This window comes from Diceros bicornis, chromosome 15, assembly GCF_020826845.1.
Source record: "Diceros bicornis minor isolate mBicDic1 chromosome 15, mDicBic1.mat.cur, whole genome shotgun sequence".
Classification (NCBI taxonomy): domain Eukaryota; kingdom Metazoa; phylum Chordata; class Mammalia; order Perissodactyla; family Rhinocerotidae; genus Diceros; species Diceros bicornis.
Genome location: NC_080754.1, coordinates 2,824,349 through 2,838,861, shown reverse-complemented (window position 1 = coordinate 2,838,861; position 14,513 = coordinate 2,824,349). Strand labels below are relative to the sequence as shown.

Sequence of the window (14,513 nt, the reverse complement as noted above, 5' to 3'; positions counted from 1 at the left end):
CCTCTGGTATTGTTGATTCCCATTTCCATCTTATGCTCAAGATCTGCCATTGTCAATTCACCCAAGTAGCACATTTCAAGGAAGTTTTGTCCCCTTCTGATGCCACCATAGGACAACTACCATTAAGATTTTGGGTCTCTCAGCCTGTGACCCAAGCTGCTGCATACGGCCTTCACCTCTTGAACGGTTATTGAAGAAAACTCTTGCTTTGCATTCAACACACGTTCCCTCTGGTTTTGTATAAAGCTTTGCTGCCCTTTCATCTCTATGGTTGTGGATTTGCTTGCTGGCATTTGGGCTCAAAGTGTGGAGACCCTCATTTCTGAGACTATAGCTTTTATATATTAGATCATTAGAATTTCCTTTACAAAAAGTTTATATTGACAAAAGTAAACAAAAACTGTTAAATTTTACTCTCATGAATTAGTCCATCAAACATTTGCTGGTTCAGGGGCACTTTTTTCCTCTGAAGTTAGGAAACCTAATGCTGCCACATGGACTTCTTCCTCTTCAGCTGTTTATAATGGTCTACAGAGTTGATCGATTTCATCTGACTGCTATCATAGTGTCTGTCTAGTAAGAACTGGTTTTTTTTTTTGTGAAGAATCATTTTGTTGTTTTTCCCAAATGGTATAGCTCCTTTCTTAGTGATAAATTTGGTTCATCCAGCCAGGATTTTATTGTTTTTCATTCTTCTAAGGTTTATTTGCTCACCGTCTTTTTACTGAAAAAGAAGTTACTTAAATCTTCACATTACAGCATTCTGATAACACTGCTATTTTCTCACCTTGTTTCTTTATACTCAGGCTGTTGAATTTACCTTTGCCTAGAAGAAACCGTCATTTCCTTTACCAGAATTTTTCAGTGAGTTCTGTGCAGGAACCTGGCCTTATACTCTATTGATGCTACGACATATAGCTTTTGGGAGGCTACAGGTTTCCTGCTCCTCCACCTGAGGGTCTGCCTTTGTGCCTGAAGCTCTCATACACCCTCTATACTTAGCTTGCCTAAATCTTAAGGAACAATTGAAGTAAAAGGCATTCTTCAGATTGGCCCTGGTTCACGTAGGGGTAGACCTAGTGTAAGATGCATTTTACCAAATGTTGTATCTCAGCACAGTGTCAACTCTGCCATCACTGATTGATGGACAGAGAATCCTGTGGCAAGACTTCAAAGGATAAAGTTTTATTTTTCAAAATCCAAGAAATCAGTAACATTTCTCAGTATAAGCGCTTTTATTCAGTGCATTGGATATTATATGATTTTAAGTGAAAGTATTTTTCAAAAAAATTCTAACTGTGTAACTTTTTATAGTAACTCATTTATTTAAAAGAGACAAAAATGAGTGAAAATTCTGAGTGTTTTACTAGCCGGTTAAGCTTGATCTCCAGGCAAATCTCAATTACTCATGTTAAATGAAAGCTCTTAAAGGCAGAATAGTGGATGATCTAAAATAATTTTATCCCACTTTTACTAAAAATATTTATTGTTAAAGTTGGACATGTCTCAAGATTTAAAAATTCACATCAAAAAGTCACACCAATTTATAAACACTTGAATTAGGTAAAGGAGGAAGTCTGCTCAGATCTCCCCCAACTTCAGCATACACATATAAATATTTCCCCTTCGTGCTGCTCCACTGTTTGCTATAATTATCTCCATATTGGGTATGGACCATGCCTTCTTAGACCGACAGGAGATTTGACTTTTCTCTTATCTTACGTAAAATAGGGGAGGTTAAGAGTTGGAGCTTGGAAGAGGTCTTATGATTGCAAAGTAAACAGAATTAAGATGTTAACAGAACTGTGATTATGCAGATCATGTGTGTATTGTCAATAATGAGGCTCTGTATTTCAACTAAGAAAGTACTTATATGGAATTGTTGCTAACCGTCAAAGAAAAAAGCAAAATTTGCCTTGGATAACACAGAATAAACATGGCTGAAAGTCAGAATCAAAGAATCTTTGAATTTTTAGCAAATTTTGTGATAAAATGATTCTTCCATTTTGTTTTGATCTTTAAAATATAAGAAAAGGAGTTACTCATAATTTAAAAAAATCTGAACAGTAACTGCCATTATATTTTAAATAAAACTTATCTCTTAAAACAGATAAGTGTGAGCCATAATATATCTTTTAATGCTCTTTTTAGGTAAATAGGACCTCATTTCCATAACTGAGAGCAAAGAGGCTTAATATTTTCAGTGCAAGTTTAAGACTGGTTGCTTAGCAATATTCAAATGAGAGAAAGTCCCTCCTGTGGAACTGGATCTAAAACTGTCGTCCATGTGAATGTGTGTCAGACTCAGAAAAGGAAGCAATTTCTTAGCACAGAAATTATAACCAGAGAGGAGACCATGCAATCAAATGATAACAACCCAAACTCAGTAAATTCCATGCAGATTAAGTCCACCACATATCACTAATTGTATATGTATCATTATGTGTGGTTCATAATCATTCACCAATCTCTCTCACTAAGTGCCAGGTAAGCTCTTCACAGAATTGCACCTAAGGGCAGGGCCCCAGTCCTCATCTAGATCCTATTTTGGTGTGTTTTTCTCCTTCTAACTTTAACCCACAATGCACATTTCTTGGTTTTCATGCCATTACCAGTTCTTAAGGTCCTTTGCGAAGGCTTGATGTATTTCAGTGCAGGGCTTACCAGGAAAATCGGCTACCTCTGTTGCTGCCTCTCATGCTGCACTGCCCACTCTTGGCCTCTGCACTTCTACTGGTTTTAGTATGTTTTACTGTATTTGGGTCCTCTTAGTCCTCTCTCTGTGTAGTCATTTATGTGTTCTCAAGAATCCTTTGTTTTTGGTTATTCACTCTCCAAGGAGTGTATATATATATATATCAGACTCTGAGAGATTAATTTATTTTCCTTAGAACTGTATTTCTTTGTTGGAGAAATTAGTGAAAATATTGTTGATAAACTAATATAGAGCATTTCTACAAAGCAAATATGGTAAGGGCATACTACGTTTCATTCATAATATTATACTGCACCCATTCTGGAGTAATTGAACACAGTGAAGTGTGAAAAACATCTCATAGAAAATGAAATAAAAGGGGACTAAATAACGGATTTGCCTCTTTTAAAATAAGGTGTAAAGTTAGACAAAGAGAAGAGAAAAAAACATCTTGAATAGTTTTACTGACTTATTTTTCATTGAAGCTGGCTGTCAAATGAGTCAATGGTAAGGGTTTTGTTTAAAAAATAACAGAATATAGTATAATTTTACAAATGACTAGCTTTAAGATAGCTGAAGAGAGACTTTGAGACTGAACTCCTTGAAACAATAACCAAAGAGATCAGTGGAATGAACTGGTTTGGGGGCACTCAGAAATGCTTCAACTATTCATGGGTTAAGTTGAGATCATATAATTTACACATGTTAGTTTGGTTGTCAAGTTTTAGCCTGTTATGCCCACTTACATTTTCCCAAAGTATCACTCTGAAAAAGGTTTAGAGTGTACTTATATATATCTTCAGAGAACCTATATTGTTCATTTTTAAGTATGATCTGATCATTCCATAACATTTGCTGTGAGAAAAACAACGTCATTTCATAACCACTGGCTCTTCAGCATCACTGACTTATTAACTGGCTGCACCGTTGGCCTCTACAGAACCCCAATTAAAGGAGATAGTTATTGAAGCATCAAAAATACCTCAGGCAAAGGCCCAATTTGTGGTGAAGGCAGTCGTGGTGTGGACCTCAAGCATGATGTTAAGGTAAAGTCACGGTACAATGGAAGAAAGAAAGCAGCCAAGTTTAAGGTCTTTTTTTTTACTAGGCACTCAGATAAAGCAAATACTTCTTAATTAAATAATGATGCAAAATTGGAAAAACGACAAATGAGAGCACAAAATTAGGAAAACAAACACAGAATTACTCTAGTAACATTAAAAACAATAAGTGTATTGGAAAAGGACATGTAAACTTACAGTTGTTGTATAAGCAGCTTCTGGATCATCTTCCAGCACACGGGAGAGACCAAAATCAGAGACTTTGCATACTAAGTTGCTGTTGACCAATATATTCCTAGCTGCCAGATCCCGATGAACGTAACCCATATCAGAAAGATACTTCATTCCTGATGCAATGCCTCGGAGCATACCGACCAACTGGATGACTGTGAAGTGGCCGTCGTGTTTCTGAAAGAGAATCACAGTTGCTTACATTGATTTATTTTAATGCAGTGTGTGCGTGTGTGCGCATGCATGCGCACGTGTGTAGTATTAAATAAAACTCTTGAATTTGGCATATTGGGTCCAAAGAATGTAAGTATCAAGTTTGCCAACCATTGACTACGTTCATAATGGAATGTGAGAATTTGTTTGACATTTAAAGAAAAGGAAAATCTAGCTGCAAGTCATGAAGGAGAACAGACAAAGGATAGAAGGGAACCAACCAAATTAACTTCCAGAAAAAAATGACTTCAAAACTTTAAGTAACAATAGGGAACTAAAGTCAAATAAGGTAATAGCAATGACGACCAAGAAAACAGAATTCACTTTCCAAAGTTGAGAGCCCTGGACCAGCTGTACAGGTGGGCAGAAAAGCTAGGACTAGATGAAGCTGTATGGTAACTGGGAACACATGGAAACTGACGACTCAGGAAAAAGAAAATTGATTGCACAAACAAGAAACAAGTTTAGGACAGCTGCAGGAGAAAGAAAACCCACACGCAAATAGAAAGTGACTGGGTTTTCCCATTCTTTCACTATACAGAGCACACAGAAAGGAAGTTGTTGGAAATGACTGAAAACAGGATTATTTGAGCTCCCAGTTGGGAAGATTAAATGGAGCGATAGGAATAACGAGGCAGACACAGCGCTGGCATGTAGCCGTCAGCCCCTAGACTACCTAGTCCCCTCACCTCCACTGAAAAACATGTTTTTTTCAAAAAGGAAAAAAAAAATCCAGTTGTCTTTCATGCAAGATATGTGCACAAATAAGACCAGATACAAACAGTACCCTAGAAATTAGAGAAAATGAAAATCAGAATATTTTAAGTTTGAAAAATAATGCATATTCTGTTTAGTCGTTTGGAAATTGTTGCCTTTAATGGAGTTATAGAGAAACATGAAAGATTCTCAAGTTGGTTGTACACATCAAGTAACATTTATTTACAAAAGATATTAAAAATGAATATCTAGGAAGAGACTACACAATGTGGTAGAAGCATAAACAAGAGTATCTTAAAAATTTGCCAAGTTGAAGCAGTTCTCATGGATATTTGATTTAAAACTACAGGGATGATCGCCCCTATCACAGTGACACAGTCTCCTATCGATGATGATTCATTGGTCAGTTAAATGAATAAGCTTATACTACAAACGGAATAAACTTTGTCTTACTGTATCAACTTATCTCCCTGATAGCTCTCTGATAATATCTCCCAACTCAAGTGCAGAGTAAGGAAAAGAAGCCTCTCTTAAAAGAAACATTCCACAGCAAGAGTATCCATTTAGGCAGGCTCTTCTGTATAATTAATGTATAAAAGATAACCCAGCAAAGAAAATCTTTGGTGTTATTAGCTCGTTATGTTTCCAATCCATCTTCTTAGACAGTGCACTATTAGATGAAATCTGCCTGTTCTATCATGTACCCTACCAACCTCTCCTCTATTAGGAATCCCAAAGCCTTTGAGTAGAATGGAAAGCATAAACTCTTCTGGCCTAGACAAGATTACACTACATTTAAAGAGGTAGTTCTTTTATCTATTAGAAAATGAAGCTTCCTGGTATCACGGTTCTTGTCAATGAATTTCTGAAGAGTAGTATACGTTAGTGGACCATCTGGAAACTAAGGAGTGCCTCAGTTTCGTTATCTGTACAATGAGAATAGAATAACCTGACTAGAGTTGTAGTGAGAATCACACACAAAACAAATAGCACAGCCCCTGACTTATTTTAATAATACAGTTGTGTATCACTTAGCAACGGGACATGTTCTGAGAAATGTGTCATTAGGCGATTTCGTTGTCATGTGAACATCATAGAGTGTACTTACACAAACCTAGATGATATAGCCTACTGCTATCTAGGCTCTATGGTACTAAATCTAATGAGACCGCCGTCGTATACATGGTCTGTCATTGACAGAAATATTGTTATGCGGTGCATGACTGTAGTTATTATTTAATAAAACCTTGTTGTATAATTATATCTAGTTCTTATAATTTTATTATGCATGATAAAATTCTCTCACATTCCTGAAAAATCAATTGGCAACATAAACTCCTACATCATAAAGAGAAATAGTTACTTAACACCAGGTTGAAATTTAATTTCCTATCTAGTCTGAGAGTGGCACAAAGCACCAAGTTATTTCTTTTTTTAAAAAAAGACTTTTTTTTTTCAGGTTCTCAGCAAAATTAAGAGGAAGGTACAGGGATTTCCCATATACTCTCTGCCCCTACACATGCATGGCCTCCCCTGTGTACCCTAGAGTGGTACATTTGTTACAACTGATGAACCTACATTGACACATCATAATCACCCAAATTCAATGGTTTACACCAGGGTTCACTGTTGGTGCTGTACATTCTTTGCATTTGGACAAATGTATAATGATATGTACCCACGATTATAGTATACAGAGGATTTTCACTCCCCTAAATATTCTCTGTGCTCTACCTATTCACCACTACCCCCCAACCCCTGGGAACCCCTTATCATTTTATTGTCTCCGTAGTTTTGTCTTTTTCAGAATGTCGTATAATTGGAATCACACAGTATGTAGCTTTTTCAGATTGGCTTCTTTAACTTAGTCATATAGATGTAAGGTTCTTCCATGTTTTTTCATGGCTTTATAGCTCATTTCTTTTTAGTGCTGAATCATATTCCATTGTCTGGATGTACCACACTTTATTTATCCATTCACCTACTGAAGGACATCTTGGTTGCTTGCAAGTTTTGGCAATTATGAATAAAGCTGCTATAAACATGTATGTTTATAGCACATTTATAGCAGTTTATAGCTGCAGGTTTTTCTGTGGACATAAGTTTTCATCTCCTTTGGGTAAATACCAAGGAGGGTGATAGCTGAATTGTATGGTAAGATTATGTTTAGTTTTGTGAGAAACTGCCAAACTGTCTTCCAAAGTGGCTGTACCATTTTGCATTCCCACCAGCAATGAATGAGAGTTCCTGGTGCTCCACATCCTTGTCAGCATTTGATGGTGTCAGGGTTACTGATTTTAGTCATTCTAATAGGTGCATAATGGTGTCTCATTGTCTTAATTTGTATTTCCCTGATATATGAAGTGGAGCTTATTTTCCATCTGTATATCTTCTTTTGTGAGGTGTCTGTTAAGGTCTTTGGCTGATTTTTAAAGTGGGTTGTTCTCTTATTGTTGAATTTTAAGAGCTCTTTGTATGTTGTGGATAACAGTTCTTTACCAGATGTGTCTTTTGCAAATATTTTCTCCCACTCTGTGGCTTGTCTTCTCATTCTCTTGACATCATCTTTTACAGAGCACAAGTTTTTAATTTTAATGAAGTCCTGCTTATCAATTATTTCTCTCATTGATTGTGCCTTTGGTGTTGTATCTAGAAAGTCATTGCCATACCCAAGGTCACCTAGGTTTCCTCCTGTTTATCTTCTAGGAGTTTTATAGCCTTGCATTTTACATTTAGGTCTGTGGTCCATTCTGAGTTAATTTTGTGAAGGGTGGAAGGTCTGTCTGTGACTAAATTCATTTTTTTGCATGTGGATGTCCAGTTGTTCCAGCACCATTTGTTGAAAAGACTTTGCTCCACAATATTGCCTTTGCTTCTTTGTCAAAGATCAGCTGACTATGTTTATTATAGGCTCTCTGTTCTGTTCCACTGATCTATTTGTCTGTTCTTCCACCCACACCACACTGTCTTGACTACTGTAGCTTTATGATAAGTCTTGAAGTCAGGCGCCGTCAGTCCTCCAACTTTGTTCTTCGCCTTCAACACTGTTAGCCGATCTGGCTCTTTTGTCACTGCATATAAACGTTGAAATCAGTTTGCTGATAACCACGAAATAACTTACTGAGATTTTGATTGGGATTGCATTCAAATTACAGATCAAGTTGGGAATAATATTGAGTCTTCCAATCTATGAACATGGAATATCTCTCCATTTATTTAGTTCTTCTTTGATTTCATTTCTTAGAGTTTTGTTGTTTTCCTGATATAGATCTTGTGCATATTTTGTCAGATTTATACTTAAGTATTTCATTTTTGAGGGGTACTAATGTAAATGGTATTGTGTTTTTAATTTCAAATTTCACTTGATTATTGCTCGTATATAGGAAAGCAACTGACTTCCGTATGTTAACTTTGTATCATGCAACATTGCTTTAATTGCTTATTGTCTAGTTTTTTTGGTCAATTCTTTCAGATTTTCCACATACAAAGCATGTCATCTGCAAATAAAGACAGTTTTCTTTTTCCTTCCCAATTTGTATGTTCCCCCCTCCTATTTCTTGTCTTACTGCATTAGCTAGTACTTCCAGTATGATACTGAAAATGAGTGGTGAGAGTGGACATCCTTGCCTTGCACCTGATCTTAGGGGGACAGCTTCAAGTGTCTTACCATTAAGTATGGTGTTAGCTGTAGACTTTTTGTAGATAGTCTTTATCAAATTTAGGAAGTTCCCCTCTACCCCTAATTTACTGAGAGTTTTTATCATGAATCGGTGTTGGATTTTGTCAAATGCTTTTTCTTCATCTATTGATATGATCATGTGATTTTTACTTTTTAGCTATTTGATGTGATGAATGACAAATTATTTTTGCAAGTTGAACTAGTCTTGCATACCACGGTAAACCTCACTTGGCTGTGGGGTACAATTCTTCTATACAATGTTGGCTTCGATTTGCTACTATTTTGTTCCAAGATATTTGTAACAGCTTTATTGAGATATAATTCACATTCCATACAATTCATCCTTTTAAAGTATATAATGTAATCATTTTAGTGTATTCACAGATTTGTGTAACCATCACCATAATCAATTTTAGAACTTTTTCATCATTCCCCAAATAAACTCTATTCCCTAAAGAAAGCTTATACTCACTAGAAGTCACTCTCCATTTCCCCTAACACCCCCTAATCAGCCCTACACAACTACTAATCAACTTTCTACCCTTGGTATTTCATATAGATGGAATCATACAATATGTGACCTTTTGTGACTGTCTTCTTTCACTTAGTATAATATTTTCAAGGTTCATTCGTGTTATAGCATGTATCAGTATTTTATTATTTTTACTGATAAATAATATTCTACTCATTTTGTTTATCCACTCTTCAGTTGACAGACATTAGAGTTACTTCTACTTTTTGGCTATCATGAAAGATTATTTTGGTTATATATTTACCTTTTATTTGGTGAGAACATTTAAGTTCTACTCTCTTAAAAAATTTCAGTACATGATACAGTTTTATCAACCATAGTCACCATGTTACACATTAGATCCACAGAACTTATTCATCGTATAACTGAAAGTTTGTACCCTTTAACGAGCCTCTCCCTATTCCTCCCCGCCCCCATGCCCCCAGCAACTACTTTTCTACTCTCTGTTTCTATGACTGACATTTTTTTTTAGATTTCACATATAAGGGATACCTTCTATTTTTAACTTCTTGAGGAACCTCCATACTGTTTTCCATAGTGGCTGTATCAGTTTACACTTCCACCAACAGTGCATAACAGTTCCCTTTTCTCCACATCCTTGCCAGCATTTTTATGCATCTTTTTGATAACAGCCATCCTCACAGGGCTGGCCTCTTTGCCCATTTTTTTTTTTTTTTTGTGAGGAAGATCAGCTGTGGGCTAACATCTGACGCCAATCCTCCTCTTTTTTTGCCTAGGAAGACTGGCCCTGGGCTACCATCTGTGCCCATCTTCCTCTACTTTATATGGGACGTCGCCACAGCATGGCCTGACAAGCGGTGTGTTGGTGTGCGCTGGAGATCTGAACCTGTGAACCCTCGGGCCGCCGAAGTAGAGCACACGCACTTAACTGCTATGCACGGGGCCAGCCCCACCTTTGCCCATTTTTTAATTGGGTTATTTGTTGTTTTGGTATAGAATTGTATGAGTTCTCTGTATATTTTGGATATTAACCCTTTATCAAATACGTGGTTTTCAAGTGTTTTCTCCAGTTCCATAGGTTGCCTTTTCATTTTGTTGATGGTTTCCTTCGCTGTGCAGAAGGTTTTTAGTTTGATGTAGTCCCACTTGTTTATTTTTGCTTTTGTTGTCTTTGCTTTTGTTGTCAAATCCAAAAAATCATTGCCAAGACCAATGTCAAGGAGCTTATCCTCTATGTTTTTTTCTAGGAGTTTTAGTTTCAGGTCTTATGTTCACGTTTTTAATCCATATTGAGTTCATTTTTTGTATGGTATAAGATAGGTGTCCAGTTTCACTCTTTTGCATGTGGCTGTCCAGTTTTCCCCGTACAATTTATTCAAGAGACTATCCTTTCCCCATTGTATATTCTTGGCTCTTTTTTCTTAAAATAATTGACCATATATGTGTGGGTTTATTTCTGAGTTCTCTATTCTGTTCCATTGAACTACGCATCTGTTTTTATGCCAATACCATACTGTTTACTTTGATTACTTCTTTTTTTGATTATGCCAATACCATATTGTTTACTCTGATTACTATTGCTTTGTAATAGAGTTTGAAATCATGAAGTGTGATGCCTCCAGCTTTGTTCTTGTCTCTCACGATTGCTTTGGATATTTGGGGTCTTTTGTGGTCCTATACAAATTTTAGGATTGCTCTTTCTCTTTCTGTGAAAAATGCCCTTGGAATTTTGATAGGGATTGCATTGAATCTGTAGATTGCTTTGGGTGGTATGGACATTTTAATGATATTAATTCTTCCAATCCATGAGCACAGAATATCTTTCCATTATTTGTATCCTCTTCAGTTTTTCACATCAATGTCTTACAGTTTTCAGTGTACAGATCTTTAACCTCCTTGGGTAAATTTATTCCTAAGTATTTTATTTTATTTTTTGATAAAATTAAAATGAGATTGTTTTCTTCATTTCTTTTTCTGACAGTTCATTGTTAGGGTATAGAAATGCAACTGTTTTTGTATATTGATTTTGTATGCTGCAACTCTGCTGAATGCGTTTATTAGTTCTAACAGTTTTTTGGCGTGTCTTTTGGGTTTTCTATATGTAATATCATGTTATCTAGAAATAGAGATAGTTTTACTTCTTCCTTTCTGATTTAGATGCCTTTTATTTATTTTTCTTCCCTAATCGCTGTGGCTAGAACTTCCAATAATATGTTGAATAAAAGTGGCAAGAGTGGGCATTCTTTCCTTGTCCATAATCTTAGACAAAAAAGCTTTCAGATTTTTACTGTTTAGTATGATGTTAGCTGTGAGCTTGTCATATACGGACTTTATTATTTTGAGGTACATTCCTTCTATACCCATTTTGTTGAGAGTTTGTATCATAAATGGATGTTAAATTTTGTCAAATGCTTTTTCTGCATCTATTGAGATGATCATGTGGTTTTTATTCCTCGTTTTGTTAATGTGGTGTGTCACATTGATTGATTTGTGGATGTTGAACCAACCTTGTATCCCTGGAATAACTCCCACTTGATCATGGTCTATGATCCTTTTAATGTATTGTTGAATTTGATTTGCAGATATTTTGCTGGGATTTTTGCAGCTATGTTCATTAGGGACACTGGCCTGTTGTTTTCTTTTCTTATAGTGTCCTTGTCAGGCTTTGTTATCAGGGTATTGCCGGTCTTGTAAAATGAGTTTGGGAGTGTTCCCTCCTCTTCTATTTCATGCCAGTTATTTTTAAATGATTTTAACTAGTCTTATTACCAACATTTGAAGAGATTTGAACTAATTGCTTTCATATCAGCAACATAGCAATCCCGTTTCTAATAATGATAAGTGGCATCATTAAAAAATGAGATTTTGTTGTTCAAAAAGAAAATAAACTACTTTTTCTGTCTTCTTTCATGGGACTATACAATGTAGTATATTTATTCTTATTGACACGGCCAAGGCCTTCTCAGGAGTCCTTGAGTTCAAAACTAGTTTTATAATTGTACTAAGATGTGCATCTGCCTTTTTTCACTATGTTGACATTTGTACTAATGGTTCAAAATTCTGGTGGGTAAAACTGCAGGAGCCTTAACACAAAACAAGGTAATAGCACCAAACCAAACTGGACTAGTATTTTCATATTTTTCTCTGCCACATAAACTCAAAAGGAAAAAAGGAAGCTTCGTGTAAGAACGTAATTGGTGAAGCAGTGAAACATTAATTTCATTAAATGTTAATTATTCATGAAGCACTCTCAGGATCAACATCTGTGGTGGGCAGAAAAAAGCAGGACTGGGCAGCAGGAAAAGTTAAAGTGCAGTGATTCACAACAAAGGCCTTGGTATATCCCATGGAATGTTCTGGATCTGGGATAACTCTTCAGAGTGGGTCCAAACTGAGGAAAAGGGGCTGGGCCCTTGTACTCCCACATCAATCAATCAATTGGATGCAGGCTGCCCCTCCAAAGGTGCCATGGTCTTGGGTGAGATGGCTTTCTCTAGCCAAGGGTATTTCCCAGAGAGGGAATCAGCTAAGAACTATCAGCTTCCAAAACTCCAGAAGCTACAGGAACAAGGGAGTTGATCCTGAGAGTTTTTCCCAGTTAAGTTCCTTCATGCAAATCTCCTTTTAAGAGTCTGCTTCCCAGGGAACCTAACCTGTGATAATCTCTATATCTGTCTGTCTATCTGCCTGTCTGTCTATCTATCATCTAACTATCTATCATCTATCTATCTATCTATCTATCTATCTATCTATCTATCTATCTATCTATCACCTGTCTATCTATCATCTACCTATCTTCTCTTTATAAAATGTGAGCTTGATGAAAGAGAAGCTCCAGAAACATTTCTATATTCTTTTGGGAACTCATACCTCAATTGCTGTCACATTATTCTAGAGAAAAAAGTAGCTAACATTTCTTAAATGCTACAAACCAGTCACAGTTATAAGCTCTTTACAGGTACTATCTCACTTACTCCTTGCAACAACTCTGTGATATAAGTGTAGTGTTATCTCCATCTAATAGATGGTCAAACTAAAGGACAGAGAGATTTAATAACCCAGTAAATGGTGGAGTCAGGATTTGAATCCAGGCAGTTTAGCTCCAGAGCCTGTATTCTTATTAATTAGAGTTGTCCAAAAGAGAGTTGGCTCAAATTTTGCCATAATGATCTAGTCTGGGCTAGTCTGGGAAGCATAATTTGGCTTAATACAACAAGGTATAAAAGAACTCTGATACCATTAAACCAAAAACAAACAAACAAACAAGAACACTCCAGATAAACCAACAAATGAGGATCTATTTATCTATGTCTGGTTGAGAGGAATAGCCCTATTTATTCATACATGAGATATGGCTCACATCTATTTCTCTACAAATGATGCAACTCTCTCCTTAAAGTAAAACCTATATCTCTTTTTCTAGTCCTTGTTGACACAGCCTCCTCAAGTGTGGGTTAGGATGTACTGGTTTTCTTGAATATGGTGGGTGGTTAATAGATGGCGACTGAATGAAACAGCCTTTGATACCATCTTGTAGTGCACTGATTCCTACTGCTCTGTTACTCCTGTTGTCTTGTGTAGAGGAGAGTGTTTTCTTTTCTCAGGTAGGACGTGGGTTTTCTCCCTTTCAAGTAGCAGTTTTATCGCACCCCCACTATCCTGCCATGCCTGTGTCAGCGCTCGATAAATATTAATTCGAATTGAATTGAATTGTTTATGAGGGGAGGAGAAAAATGTGAGAGCACTAAGATTTAATATCTTTGGGCTTCCTACTGGAGATTAATCAAAAAGAAACTATGAACTTTTTTATGACATATGGCTTTTTCTCAGGAAGGCAGCTTCAAATAAAGAGAGCGAATGTGGCATATTTACACACTGCATCTCAGAGCTTAGTAGCTGGAATTCAGTTTGTCTTCACTCTTCTCTCTCTCAACCTGACTGCTGAGAAACATGGAGCTTAACCTCTCGGTGACAGAGGGTGAGGCTGATTGGAAGCAGGTTTCTGCAAACTACACATACTACTGTCTGCTCTGAGCTCCACGAGACTCTCTCTCGGACCCCAGAGCACATCCACCAGATCTGGGCAGTCACTGGCACGTCACACTGTCTCCACAGCAATGCAAGCTCTTGACAGTGGTTTTCAAGGCCCTGCTTTGTGGGTTGTGTCCCACGGACACTTTAAGCCTCTCACTTTAAGCTGTCCATTCATTTTAGGCTGAGCTCAAGTACTGAGCCTGTGCTTATAACAAATGTAGGATTTGAATGCTATGCTGTCCTGAAATCATCACATTACTGTCTAACAACATTTTTTAAAGTAAATATGTTCAAATTATATGAAAACACAAATATCACCCTGTCCCTCATTTGCTTAAAACCCTTCAGTGACAGAATACAGTGCAGTGTTCAATACAAAGCCATGACCCT

At 36.7% G+C, this 14,513-nt stretch overlaps 1 protein-coding gene across 1 annotated transcript in view; it reads right to left on the bottom strand.

Moving 5' to 3' along the window:
• EPHA6 (EPH receptor A6) overlaps positions 1 to 14,513 on the bottom strand; it is a 784,796-nt gene that overhangs the window by 94,088 nt on the left and 676,195 nt on the right. The window contains 1 exon segment of the mRNA XM_058555640.1: positions 3,955 to 4,164. Coding sequence (XP_058411623.1) covers positions 3,955 to 4,164 — 210 coding nt within the window.